Raw genomic sequence first — 14,226 nt, 5'->3', positions numbered from 1 at the left:
TTTCACAGTGTTTCTTCTTTCCAGCGGCGTAATGATGGGACATACAGCATTTTGATTGTGTTGCAGTTGATGAGAATAGCGATGATGAATACGCTTGAAGCACTAGTTGAGCCACTTGAGGGCAGCAAACCCTCACAATCCAGCGTAACCGATAGCAGGTTGAGTTGTTTTCCAGGTTTGATCACACGTCGGTCGCAGCCTTTTGCATTAGTCACAACCTATGTGTGGGTTACTGCATGTCATGCTGCTTCTTCGTTGGAATGCATCTTTGTAGACAAGATGCCGTGTCTTCAAAGTGAAAGAATGGTTGGTGTGAATGCATCATCCTCGTGACGCAGGCAGAAATCACTTTCATAATGTGGACCTCGGTGCTTATAAATGGCAGCTGAGAGCACAGCTAAATAAGCTTCAAATGCTTCGATTCCCCCTTGAATTGATGAAGTTAATAGTTCAGTTTTTCCATTTAAAATGCTTTCAGACAAGCTGACTCAGCAGCCTGTGGGAAATTGGACACCTTAAACTTTTTATTTTGAATGGGTTCTTAAGGAGATGCTTCTTCCTGTCTTGTCTTTTTGCAAATGAACATAGTGACTCTTGTATGAACGTGCATCCTGCACTCACTGGCTTGTTAAGCCTGTTCTACAGTTAAACCAGAAACCAGAGATTTGTCATGTGACTTCTCATTACATCTACAGACTCTAACCCATACACAAAAAAAAAACAAAAAACTAGGTCTCGTGTGCCGTCTCAAGGTGAAACAACTACTTTTAACGCTCGGGGAATGCAGCACATCATGTGTGCAGCTGCACAAACAGTTCATATGAAAGGCCTCCTGTGGACAAACGCTGAAGAAGAAACAATCATCATAAACTCTTGATGTTTTCATGCTGAGAGTAGCAGCTGCAGCTGACTAAACAGGAGACGAAGCTCCAACCCAGTTCCTTTTTTTAAGTATCTCAACATTTTACACGCAAAGCCGTTCTGAATCTTTCTTTCCAGGAAAACTTATAAGCAGTTAAACTGGATTCTAATAAATTTAGATTTTGCTTACTTCTCGAGTGAAGCCTTTACAATTTTAAAAAAAAATTAAGTGAGAATAATGTCTTTTTATCCATCAAATGGATTGTCAGTTTAATTGTGAATAATAAAAAAGGAATTACATTCTATTTCCTTTTATACAGCATTCAGACAGGTTTCACAGTCATTTCTCTGGAATTATTTCAATCAAAATAAAAAATAAAAAAAAAACACTGTACATTCTTAAAAGAATTAAAAGTCCTACTCAAAACTGAGTTAAGGTGATGGCTGAAACTACTGTTGCATTTGGAGTGCAAGTGACTTCCACATCCTCGCTGTAGTTCCTTGTAGTAACACTGCAAGTCCTATGTTCTCTACAGGACACGAGCCTGTTAACGCAAATGAAAAAGCAACTGTTCTTTCTGCAGCCCAACAGACTGCAAGGCTGTTAAATGAGGTACTAAGATTGAACACATGGTGAGAAGCATAAAAAACGTAGGAATTATTTCTCCTGCAGAACAATCTAAAGCTTATTCCATTATATCAAATTACAAGATTATCACAAGTGTCTTCGTTGTGCTGCTTCTAAAATACAAAGAATTATACCAAAGATAAAAATTGAATTGAATTACTAAGTGCACTGCATTCAAAACTGCAGTTTACATTCACATAAACCATCGTTCATTTATATACCATTTAGAACCGAGGCCCAATCATGCTATTGAGGTCTGATCTTTTTCGCAATGGTGTTAACGTGCAGTAATTGTAACATTTGATACAATAGGAGTGTAAAAAAAAAAAAAATTTAATAAGCGCGATATGTGTCAAACTGAATGGCGAATTCCTTTCCGAAGCCTGGTCATGACAGTAAAAAGGTCCCGCTCTGGTTTAAATGTTTTTTTCTTTTCTTCCCCCCAGCTCCACTAAAGCATAGTGCTGTTTAGTGCTTTGTGTTGGATGAAATGGTAGAATGTACTCTTTTCTCTCTGCGGACGCCAGACATGGGCTGTGCAGATGAGGCACTTCAATGATTAAGGCTCAAAAATAACTCTGAACATCTCCACACATTATCAGAGGGTTCAAAACGACTGAGAATGAAGATCTCATTGGCAAAAACCAGGCTTAACTTATTGGGAGACGGTGACGCCGTTACGCTTTGGCAGTGTTGCCGTTAGACAAAGGTTCTACATCCGGGTTTGCAGCCACGGGGCTGAGCTCTGTGGCCTGGCTGCTGGCCGCTCCTCCTTCCCTGGGCTGGTTTCTGTAGTGGCGGATGATGACCACAGCAGCACAGATTAGGTAGACTACAGTCAGGAGGGTGAAGTAAAGGAAGTACACCAGGAACTGGAAGACAAAGAATTGATACAGTAAAACACTGACAGTGATTATGATCGGATACTGAAGCTGTGGGAGCTATCGCAGCAGGCGACACAAATCTATTCTCCAGCATCTGTAGTGAACAAACATGCCACATGATTCCATCCAAAAAGCTTGAAAAAAAAAAAAAAAAAAAAAAAACTTTTCCTTTTCCTTTTAAAACATCAGTTCAGCTTCAATCTCTTTGAGGCTCTCCCTCCTTTAAAGCGGTCCTTCTACTGCCTGGCCAAGTCCTGGGCTTGTTTTCAAGCTGAATTGTCTGCACTTCCTGGACATGTTGTGCTTGTTGCAGATTAAAGCAAATAAAAGAACATTGAACCCAAGGGTTCAGAGCCGTATAAACTCTAAGATGTTCACGTGAAATAGAACATGCTTTTGAATATTTTATGTTCACGCCCCACTTTTACCCGAGAAGGCCAATATCCAAACAGACATTTTTATGGCGTTAATAATCAGCAAAAGACTTTTTGGCAACTCAATCCCTGTATTTATCGCTCTCTTAAGAAAAATAGTTTTCTAATTGGACCTTTTGGGTTGCAGCAGCAAAACCACAAGTGAAAAAAATGCCAAATCATTTGAAATTGAGATATTTATCCATAAAGCCTTTCAACCATATTCAAGATCAAGAAAAAACAAATAAAAAAATCAAACGGTAGCATGAAATATCACCTGAGAATGCACGTCTAATGCCAGGCCCCTTTTGTCTGAGATTATCAGGCTGATTGTGCTTTTCAAAATTGTCCCCAAGAAGGTGTTGATACCAAACACCAGGGCACACAGCTCCTTGTTGAGCGACGAAGCGATCTGGAAACTGTGGAGAGAAGACAACATCTGCATCAGGTTCAGCAGCTGGATTAGCCAGATGCATCTGCAGAGAGTCAGAATCCAACTCGAGTCAAGGAGTCCAACCCTTCTTAGTCACCGCTGTTAATTTGAAAAAGGGACTGGAAAATTTCAGATTGTGCAACTCATTTTCTCAACTGCATTTAACTTTGCAGAGTCTCATGACTTCGCATTGGCAGCCTGTAAAATAATATTGTATGTATGTTGCAGATAGGCAGGCTATCAACAACGATGAGCTCATACCTTAGCTGGGGGCTGCAAACTGAACAATCATTAGATGAGCGCTACAGTTATTCTCTCTGCATAACTTCAAAGAACAATTATAACGCATAAGGCAGGGTCATAAAAATGTCTTGCTTTGCTCTTTTTTCATGACCAAGTATTACTCAACAAGCCATTATGTCGTCTTTTTCAGTTGCACAGCATCATACACCTAACACCCGTAAACACGACCACATCACGCCTGTACTTTGCTCCCTCCACTGGCTACCACTGCACCTCCCTACATAAGGGAAACCCTGAGGTTTCACCAATCTGGCAGAGCTCTCCGCTCTGCTGGTCAACATCTACTGGAGGTCCCCCGGTCCAGGTGTAAGCAGTGGGGTGACCGATCTTTCGCAGTGGCAGGTCCGAAATCTTAGAATACTCTGCCCTCTGATTTACGTACCAACACCTACCTCAGTTCAAAGCCAAATTAAAAACATACTGATTTCAACTGGCTTTTCACTGAAGCTGTGGCTCACCTTTTTGTTGATGTCTTGCGTTATATGTAATCTACCTTTAAATCTACTTCTGGAATTGTGAAGCACTTTGGTCAATCTCTGGTTGTTGTAAGGTGCAATATAAATAAATGTTGATTGATAGATTAACTAACCACTGACAGCAGCTGTAACTATATAATAAACAATCAACACTATCGTCATCATTATTACTCTTTTGCAGATCTCTTTTGCAGAAGCGTCCTGACCAAGACGGTAGCATTAGCAAAGTTACAGCACTACACATGCAGACATTTAATAAAAGCATACACAAAGTTCACACATACGCTCCTAATATGGGTACTTTTAAATATAAATCGTGTACAGATTTTACAGAGACTTTCTGCATATCTGCATCCTGCGGCCAGAAAATGGCTTTAAGACCTGAAAATCGGGGTATCAATAGGTTTCATGTTGAGGCACTCACGTGGCGACAGGCACCAGGAACTGGTAGAAGCCTCTGAAAAGGACATAGGAAGTGTAGCAGACCCAAATGTTGTTTGTGGTGCCCATGACAAGCAAGAGACCCGCCTGCAGCGCTGTTATAACGCCGATTACCAGTTCGGACCATAAGTTCCAACGAATTTTGACAAAGCCAGCCACGAAGGAAGTTACTGCACCTGTGAAGAAATAACCCATTAGTTAGACCCCGAACTGTAAATGGTCACACGTGGCCTGGACAAAGAGATCGTGTCAACAAAGAAGTGCCACCATAAAGTTTCAATTTAAAATGGCTACATTCTAATTATGTAAATATCAACTATTATTTCTTTGTTAGCCTGGTTTTTCTAAAGAGTTTGTACAAATCACTGTAAGCCGCCTACCACCAGATTCTGTTTTGTAATGATGCTTTTACTGCTGCCACATGGCATCCAGGTTACTCAAACAGTCTGCTACCTTTGTGCTTTACAGCTGTTTAAAGTGCAATCACTGATGTCATCTCTTTGGAACAGGTGACAGAGCTGTAAACACTGCAGGTATGCACTCTGATAAATCAGAGCTTAACGTTTTACTGTGGGTCACATCCTGAGCTGTACCTTAGCCTGAGCCGAGCATCACCTGCAATGTGGCGTTTATCCCAAAAACAGTGTCGGGTGGGGGGAAAAAAAGGCAACAAGGAAGCCACAGGTGGTGCTAAAATACTTAACAAGGACAGTGCCCAAGGATTACAACACAGAGATTATTGAGGTTTGGCACACCTGTTAACTAAAATCATATGAAAACTTTCATTCTTATGCAAAATCTGCAGCCGTTTCCCCACAACTACCTTCTTTCTTTGCTTTGTTTAAGGCCTGGCGCAGAAACACGCACAACAGGCAGTCAGACAAACTCTTTGATGCTCCTTAAACCTGACACTTTGTTATTTTGTTGTTGTTCTCCTTCAGGGTAGTTCATATGATTTGCATCTAAATTTAGTGAGATTGGCAGCATGGCAACATGAAGAACATCGTTCAGGACAGTGAAACTGACACCCAGCTGAGCATAAACATGCTGTTAATCCGCAAACAAAGCCACATTTTATATCTCCAGAAATGCCTCACTCAGCAAGGTCGACGCTGCCTCCACTCCCCCGTTGTAAATGTTCTTGTTCACTGTGGCGGGATAGACTTTGTTCCACAGGATGTGGACGTAGAACAGCACCAGGTAATAGCCTGTGGAGTTGAACACCCACCACAAGGACCAGAGCCTCAAGTTAGGCCTCTTTACCACATTTTTAACCTCCAGCAGCATCTGCACCAAGACAGAATCCTTCCAGCATGAAGCAGAGGATGACCCTTCCTCTTTGGGGTTCATTTTGTCCAGCTCTGATTTGGCGGCTACTGTTGCGGTTTCTTTTAGCTCCTGATTCTTCGTCCGATTAAAAAACATGGAGCGTTTTGGCCAGGGCAGGCACAGCGCGAGCAGCACGGCAAAGCTGACGAAGCCCAGAGAGATGGCGTTGAGGGTGTAGAAGGTGACGTTGCCGACAGACATGAACAACTGGCCCAGCACGGAGCTGGTGAAGACCCCAAAGAGGACTGCGGAGCGCGAGTAGCCTGCCACGCGCTGGTAGAGGACCGGGTTGACCAGGGAAAAGATGTAGGAGGAGTAGGCCACGCGGCAGGCCATGGTGATGCCGTAGAAGAACTCCATGAACTGCATCTGAAGAAGCGTCTCGCCCAGGAGAAGAATGATCCAGATGATCACCTGACTGATGCCCTGGATGACTAGGACCGGCTTGTAACGCAGGAAGTCAGTTAGCAGAAAGGCCGGCACCAGCACCGCCATGTAGGAGTACGTCAGCACTGGAATGATCTCATTAGTCACCTGGAAATTAGAGAAATGGATTAAAGTTCTAATCTAACATCTTAGAATATGACTTTTCTCTGCTGACAGGGAACTTGGTGTCAAATCTAGTTCGGTGGATAATTCTACATTGAGGTTCACTAAAAAGAAGAAACGATATGTAACAGGCGTGTTAGCATCATTTCTGAATAACACAAATAAAGACTATAGAGCTGAAAGTTAGCGACAAAAGTACATAAACTAATGGAAAAAGTGAACTTCCCAATTTTTCCCAACTCGAATTTCTAACCAATCATTTAACACTCAAGATAAATAATTTACTGCCATTGACCCAAAGAAAGCACACCACCCCATTTGAGAAACTGAACTTAAACATGTGATAACATCTCACTGTTGACTGGCTCCATCACAACACCAGTTCAAGTGTGAAACCGGTATTGAATTTATTATGTGATCTCCATCTCTATCTATTTGGTCTATAAAAAGAGCGGTAAACAAAGCAGTGACCCCGTCTCCACAAACCACAGTCCACTGACACAAACCTGTTACGCTGACACACTTTGGAGGAATGTGAACTTTGACCAGAGTAAGATGGAACACTAAAGTCCCCACAGGGAACTCATTAATTCCTCTGTGCATTACCTCCACGCTCAACTGCATGGAGGTAAACTTGTTAAAGAGTTTTAGAGGTTAACTTTCTGTACAGTTTTACCTGAACTTTAATAATAAAAAAACAACCAATAACTTAAAAACAATATGAGAGGACATCACTAACCTGCTCCCTGGTGAAGTTCTTCGTGGAGCTCAGAAGATACGGCGTGATGAATGGTTCCCCGGGCCTTATTGACCCCATAAATCCATAGAAACACAAGAATATCACGGCCCACTTCCACTTTTTGGCCTCCCTGGGGTCCTCAGTGGGATCCTCTGGGGGAGACTGTGTATCCGGAGCAGAGACAGCCATCTCTGCATCTCCATCTTCATGTCTCTCAGAGTTTTGAGATGGAGGTACTTTCAGATCCATCTCTTTCTTCCCCACCAATCCGTAGCCCCTCTCTGATGTGTCATCCCCTGCCATTGTGGCGACTAGTGCGTGGTCACTCCGTGAAGCAGAGTGCGACTTTTCTTCTGTGTCAGATCACCATGTGAGGGTTTGTTTGGACTTCAGAAACTTCCGACTTTCCACTTGGAATAAAAAAGGAAAAATGTAAGAGCCTCACTCGATGCCTTCCTTTCCACTTTTCTCTTCCTCCTGAGTCAGCGAGGACTGAACAGGACCAAATGGACCATTTTTACAAAGTGATGAAAAAGGCAGTTAAAATGCTACATGCTCTCATTGACATGTAAGAGAAAATGTTGACCTTCGCTCCATTCCACCGTGTGACATTGTCTGACAGCAAGCTATCCAGCAGCTGAGTCCTGGGTCATTGTGAACCTGAAATGATCACAATGCCGTCTGTTAGTCAGGCTATTCTGACGCTGCAAGTGTGGACACAGGGACAAAAACATGGCGCAACTGTTGTGTTTGTCAATATGTATCGATATGGTAAAAGATAGTTTGTAATCTTACTGTAAGGGTCTTTAACATATGGCACTCGTATTATTATGACGGGTATTCGCTGTTCATAAAACACACAAATCTAACCTGATCACTTGCAACTCAATGTGAACATACCACCAGGATGTTTACTGTTCTGCTACAAAGTGCTACAGAACAAATAACTACGGGTTTTACTTTTTTCGGCTGGATTTCATGTCGACATCTGCCATTGAGCAACCATAACAGCAGGCACAATATGTTTAACGGTATAGTCAGGCTTATTTGCAAGTTATCAGACTGGATTTGCATGTTCAGATTACCATTGCTTCACTGGTGGCACAGCTTTTACATCGGTTACATTTTCCTTATTCTCACGAGCAAATGAAAATCTCCAAGATGTTTTCGCCAAAAGAAAATATATAAATGAAAATTAGGCCAGTGCATTTTGAATAGAAACAGAAACAACAAGTTTACTTTAGAGGAACAAACAACTCAATGTCAGCCTTTTTGTGTCCAATTAAAGATGTAACACCAACTTCTGAACCCGACTGACTTTTGTTGGAATCGTTTATCAAAGTTATTACATCCCATTTGACATCTGCTTTCAAACATATCTGTGGTTCATCAGATTCTGTAGCACAAAAGCATAAGAAAGACTGCCAATCAGATATTAGCAGATAGGTTTGTTAGTGCAGGAGGGACAGACCTCTTTAATATAGTTTTCTCTTACTTCTACTATTAAAATATCATACTTTTATATCTACAATTTCCAAAAAGAAAGAAAAAAACTGAGTCAAACAGAGTTTTGGCATCATTATAAAGTATGATAGAAAATAAGACAAAACAGCGAAATAGCTTAAATCCGTTCGGTATTTAGGTCACATGAATTGTTGTTGCAAAAGAGCACCGAAAAGAAGTTACACAAACCGGGCAGCAGTGTGTTAGCATGTTAGGGACTCGCACACCACCTCAGACACACACATGCGCACACACTGAGCCCCCGTTAGCCGCTAATGTGCTAAACCTGACGTTAGGTTGTTTATGAGCAACAACGACCCAGACCAGGTCTATCTTTTCAATGCAAATAGTAAATCACAATAACTAAGAAACAGCTAACAGTCTGTATGGCTGGCTAACGATGTGCACATTAAACAGAGTACTTTTGTATCTTTTGTTGTCACAAATGATAAAACGGTGCTTAAAGGAAGTCACTGAAAGTCTTTCACACTGCCCCAAGTTGGCTCACCAGTAAGAAAACATATTCCGTGTGTTAGTAATTTTAAATAACATAAAAAATTAGTTACATTACATACTGTACCTCGTGTGTTCCAAGACAGACTGCAGTGCAAGAATGAACAGCAGTCTTCCAGTCGCATTGACTTCTGGGAGTTGAAGTTTTACAGTTCTTCTTACAACAGATTACAAAAACTTCAATCCAATTTTAGATTATACCAATGTTTTCCTCACGATGTGAAGTTTATCGGTTCCAGTCTCGACCACAGTCTTTCTTTGTGGGGTTTTAATATTCTTCCGGTGTAAGTTTTAACCGAATGACCCGACTTCGTACAGTCAGAAATGAGGCGTCTTTTATTAATTAGTGATGCCAAATTCACCGTCGATTTGAGGGTTGTCTGTCTTTCTATTTAACTGCGCGTCTCAAAAGATTTTTTGAATATTTCTTTTTTTCATAGTAAGGTGTGTTAACCATGATGGTGCGCGGGGAAAACTAGATTTCCCACAGTTCTTGTTTTTATTAAGTACACCGTCTGTAAGTGTTATTCCTTTGCGCCTTATCGTTCGCCCCCTGCTGGACAAAAAATGTCATGTTTGTGTATAGTGTTGGTAGTATTGACACTCTTCTCAGGTACTGATACCAACACCACAACTGCGATGACGATTACAAGGCCTCCTTTAATTATAAGAACAATAATGATATGGTAATATATCCACAAAAACGTCATGTGAACATATATCAATTCAAAATTAGGGTCAAGCATTCAGGGATTACATATAAACCAACTAGATTATAAGATTATAGAAATTATGTTGCCCAACCATATTCAATCAAGATTATATTTGTAAAAATAAAACAGTATTGTTTACATTTACACTGTAGATGACTAATTAACTACATTTTGCTTGCTTCTTTAAAACATGGTATCAAAAACTTAACCCAGTATCTTTTAACCCATGTTTTCTGTGATTTGACCTATTGTAAATGGCATTTATGGATCTAGTTCTAAGTCAAAGTAAGCTTGTCCTCTTAAGGTGTTGTTAATAAAGTCTTGACTAAGGTTTGACCCACTGAAATGCAATACTCAGACACTTAAATGATGACTTCCATATGAGATCTGAAGCAAGTTTTTTAAAAAAAATTTATTGAAAACACTGCAATATTTAAACTTTAGGGAATATAAATGCATAGCACGTACGAAGAAAAAAAGCTGTTAATTGACCAGGGGGTCTATAGAGCATGTGCATAATCTTCTAAAACACTGATAAACGAGGAATAAGGAGCGTGGAGTTGGCATTATAAGAGGCTGTAAAGGTAAGGGATCATCAAAGTGAGACCAATAGATGGCAGCAGTGTACCACTTAATCCATAAATAGAACATCTGTAAGTAAACTGAATTATGAGGAAACATTGACAAACCTGAAATAAATCAATGTTTGCTTATTCCCATACGTTTTAACACACTAGATGCTAAAATGTCTCCCTGCAGTGTGTTGAAAATAAATCCACCAAGTGTTCAGAGAACAGCTCCAGTTCCCTCTGAGGTATGAGATGATGACCTGCTGAACTTTGGCCCTGACATTGTCTCCCGTCTGAGTTTCCTCTGAAGAAGATGTGTCATTTTTTTCCTGAACTTCTCTCCCACAAATGCGTAGAGGAATGGATTGATGCAGCTGTGGGTCAGAGCCAGGCCATTGGTTACATCCAGAGCTAAGGTCACTGTCCTCATCGCAGCGCAGTCATACGTTATCAGCTTGGCCCTGATCAGCGTGTCGACCACCATGGTTATATGGTAGGGCGTCCAGCACAGGAGAAATGCAATCACCACGACTATAATGACCCGCATGGCCCGGTGTTTCTGGAAACCACGAGTGCGCAGCAGTCTTCCAATGGTAATGCTGTAGCAGGCTATCATGACAGTCAGAGGGACCACAAAGCCAAAGATGTGGCGGAACCCACGAGTGGCGACCCTCCAAACGAAAGCGCTACCGATGTCAAAGCTTTCAGTGCAAATCAGCATATCTGAATGTTTGATCTTGATGGCATCATTAAAAAGTGCAGGTAGAGCTACAGCCCAACCGAGGGCCCACACTGCTGCACAGAGGAGCCTGGTGCACATCTTTTGGCGAGTCCTGAGTGTCTCATTGGCGTGCACAATCACAAGATAACGGTCGATGCTAATGCAGGCCAGGAAGATGATGCTGGTGTAGAAGTTTGCATCGATGATGAGGTTGAGGAGCTTGCACAAGAAGTCACCGAAGATCCATCCCCAAACATGTGCTACTGCAAAGAACGGGAGCGTGAGAGCCATCAGTCCATCTGCTATTGTAAGGTGAAACAAGTAGACATCTGATGGAGTCAAAGCCTGTCTGCTGGTGCTGATCACCCACCCCACCAGCAAATTTCCCGGGATCGCCAGTAAAAAGATGGCTATGAGGATGAAACATAGGATCAGGCCTGCTGTAGGTTCCAGCAGTTTTTTCTCACATGTTAGTGTCATTGGATTCACAACGAGTGTGACGGTCTCATTCTGGTAGTCAAAGTAGTCACCAAAGGTAAAAGTGAAGGACATGGCTGTGGATGGAAAACAGACTGAGACTTATTACAACATCATCGCAATGAAAAAGACCACACAAATTGGGCAAAATGACTGTTAACAGAAGAAAGATTAACAGAAGGTACTCACATGAAAAAAATAGCTTTTTCTTATCATTCCGTGTGTGGTGTTGTGCAGCTTTAAAGGGGCAACATTACACTTTATGAATTCTTCTACTATTTCATGTGTGTTGGAGCCAGTAGTTATCTGTGTATGTGAAGAGTTTAAAAAATCAGAAGATCGCCCCAAAGGGAGTTCTTCTCCTGATTTGCCTGAAACACCTTGTTTTTCGTCTTGGCTTTTCTCCAGGTTTCTTTATGACATCATCATGTAACTACACTAAGCAGCCGTATTGCACTCTAGCTCGATGAACCAAACAGATGGCCAATCACAGCAGACTGAGCTTTGTCTTTCAGGAAAGGAGGTCTTAAAGACGCTGCAGTTTAAATGGAGCATTTAAGACAGAGAGGTGCAACAGCAATTTAAAGAAAGAGAAAATACTGTGTTTTTGAAAAAAAAAGTTAAGTTAAATCCATTCTAGTAGTTCCACAAACTAAAATAAAGAACCTATTACTGAGCGTTGTATAGGCTCTTTAGAGTGAGTCAGTGTACTACATCAGTGTATTAAACTACATCACAGTTACCACAAACTGGATTGCTTTTTAAAAGTAAAGAGTGATTTCTTGCTTCTGATTTTCAATTAAATCACACCATTTTTATCAGTGTTATTCAAGCTATTATTGACTCTAATTTTCCACCCTTAAAAGGATAAACAGCTACATACACTCACCTGCTGCAGTGGCTTGACCCAAACCTTCAGAGACAATAGGCACCCAAATGAGCCAATGCCAAAGGAGAACGTCTTTAAAGATGATACAACATGGGTTTTTTTCTCACACAGATGACCCAATGTTCCATTTCCTTCCCCCATACAGTAGGCTACAGTACGTCACAGCACATCTTGTCTTTCCTCCAAAAAAAACCAAAACATTTTGCAAATCACAGGTGACAATGAAATCAATGATTATTGACAGTTTGGTTAGAACTGCAGGGGCATTCCAGATGAGAAAAATGTCCTCAAAAATCTCAATCAAATCCGGCTGATTTTGTTTGGCACTCAGAGTTGCAAAGGCGGAGGACATTTTTCTTTTTCTTGGTCATTAAACAAATTAGTCTCAGAGAATTTGAGCCTAACATATCACATCTGAACTGAAACTAATTCATCCATGACAGAAAAAAGCAATTCACTGTCATCGCTTTGTTCAAAACTACTGATTTTAATTTCAGTTAATCAATAATCAGTGACCGCCTTTACAAAGTGGCTCTGTTGCAGAAGCTCTTTGTGTAATCAACCGTGTGCCCGTAAGTTGTTTCACAAATCCACAAGTTATTATGTCAACTGTGACACTTTCTGGACGGGAAATGCTGAAATGCTCTTTCGCACAAGGTTGCAAAAATCTTGTTTTATTCTGCTGTTTTGTTTTGTTTTTTCCTCACACAGAATCAAAAACCACCCCGCATGTACAGTATCTACAATGAGAGTTCAAAGTTACAGTATTTTTGTTATTTCAATGAGAATTCTTTGGCAGGGGGTGCGTTACATGTCGAGACAAACATCAGTGAGCATGAAGAGAAAAATGTAAACTACATGTCTGTAATGAAAGGGGACAGGCTGCCTCACTGACAGAGCTTCTCCTCCTCCTCCTCGTCTTGCTCTTTAAGCAAATATATCGTCAGACACAAAAGCGTCTTCTTGTCTTTCCATATTTCAGGCCGGTTTTGAGAGGTAACATGCACAATGCATAATGATCATGTTGTTTCACTGGTGCCGTCCTTCTTATCATGTACCTGTAATTTGATGCTCACGTTGCTAGCCTCCATCAGGAAAGAAGACATTCCCCAAACAAGAATGGCCAGTTTGAAGTTTCTGGTTAAGTTGGCAAACTCTTGGGTATCTTGGCTCTGCTTGGGTCAACAGTGTGTGTCTGTGTGCAAATGTCATATGTCACCTGTTATAGTTACAACCGTCACAGATCGCTAGAAATTAAGGATGAAACACAAAGCAGCAGTAAATAACACATTTTTGCTAAAGCTTTTTCTAAAGCTAAGAAATCACATGTTCCTGCAGAATAATTTAAGGAAAGAAACCTGTTTCTCCTGTGCAAACATATTTAACTCCCAAACGGATCTATGAAAACATCTGAAAATAGAGTCTGAAATAGAATAAATATTATTTCCAAAGCTATATATTTAAATTAATTTTTCATTTTACAAAACATGCAAACAACAGTAGGTAACCTGACACAGACATCGTCGCAGACACAAACCCCTTAATTGGAAATGCTTGACTGATAGCTGGAATCCTTCTCATGCAATTCCAGAGAAAACATTTGCCGTGGAACTGGCAGATTGTTATCTTCATTCTTTGATGATGTTGCTGCATTGTGTACATTATCTCATATGTATTACTTTGTTGTTGTTTTATTCCCCTTTGTTGTGTACTCTAAATGTTCTTCATACTTGGAGCATTTCAGCATCCACACTGTTTTATTTATTGCACTTTTGACGAGTTCCA

The 14,226-nt window shown here is 41.0% G+C and overlaps 2 protein-coding genes across 4 annotated transcripts; both read right to left on the bottom strand.

The window, feature by feature from the left end:
* Positions 1–1,103: 1,103 nt before the first annotated feature.
* On the bottom strand, positions 1,104–9,199 carry slc19a1 (solute carrier family 19 member 1). 3 transcript variants are annotated; one of them, XM_072392952.1, is made up of 6 exons: positions 9,140–9,199; positions 7,057–7,716; positions 5,537–6,302; positions 4,423–4,615; positions 3,064–3,205; positions 1,104–2,361 (listed from the first exon to the last, which is right to left on the bottom strand). In XM_072392952.1, the coding sequence occupies exons 2-6, from the start codon at positions 7,357–7,359 to the stop codon at positions 2,167–2,169; spliced, it is 1,599 nt and encodes a 532-aa protein (XP_072249053.1). In that variant the 5' UTR covers positions 7,360–7,716; positions 9,140–9,199; the 3' UTR covers positions 1,104–2,166. The 3 variants fall into 3 exon arrangements, with proteins under 3 accessions (XP_072249053.1, XP_072249129.1, XP_072248976.1); XM_072393028.1 differs by having other exon boundaries at positions 9,126–9,170; XM_072392875.1 differs by lacking the exon at positions 9,140–9,199 and having other exon boundaries at positions 7,057–7,750.
* A 1,330-nt stretch (positions 9,200–10,529) lies between these two features.
* On the bottom strand, positions 10,530–12,481 carry LOC140293587 (C-X-C chemokine receptor type 2-like). The gene is made up of 2 exons (XM_072379543.1): positions 12,442–12,481; positions 10,530–11,629 (listed from the first exon to the last, which is right to left on the bottom strand). Exon 2 carries the CDS (start codon positions 11,625–11,627, stop codon positions 10,572–10,574), a length of 1,056 nt encoding a protein of 351 aa, XP_072235644.1. The 5' UTR covers positions 11,628–11,629; positions 12,442–12,481; the 3' UTR covers positions 10,530–10,571.
* Positions 12,482–14,226: the final 1,745 nt, after the last annotated feature.

This window comes from Leuresthes tenuis, unplaced genomic scaffold, assembly GCF_036924035.1.
Source record: "Leuresthes tenuis unplaced genomic scaffold, fLeuTen1.0.hap1 SCAF_1, whole genome shotgun sequence".
Taxonomy (NCBI): domain Eukaryota; kingdom Metazoa; phylum Chordata; class Actinopteri; order Atheriniformes; family Atherinopsidae; genus Leuresthes; species Leuresthes tenuis.
The sequence above is the reverse complement of the archived record's forward strand: the minus strand, read 5'-3'. Positions and strand labels throughout refer to the sequence as shown.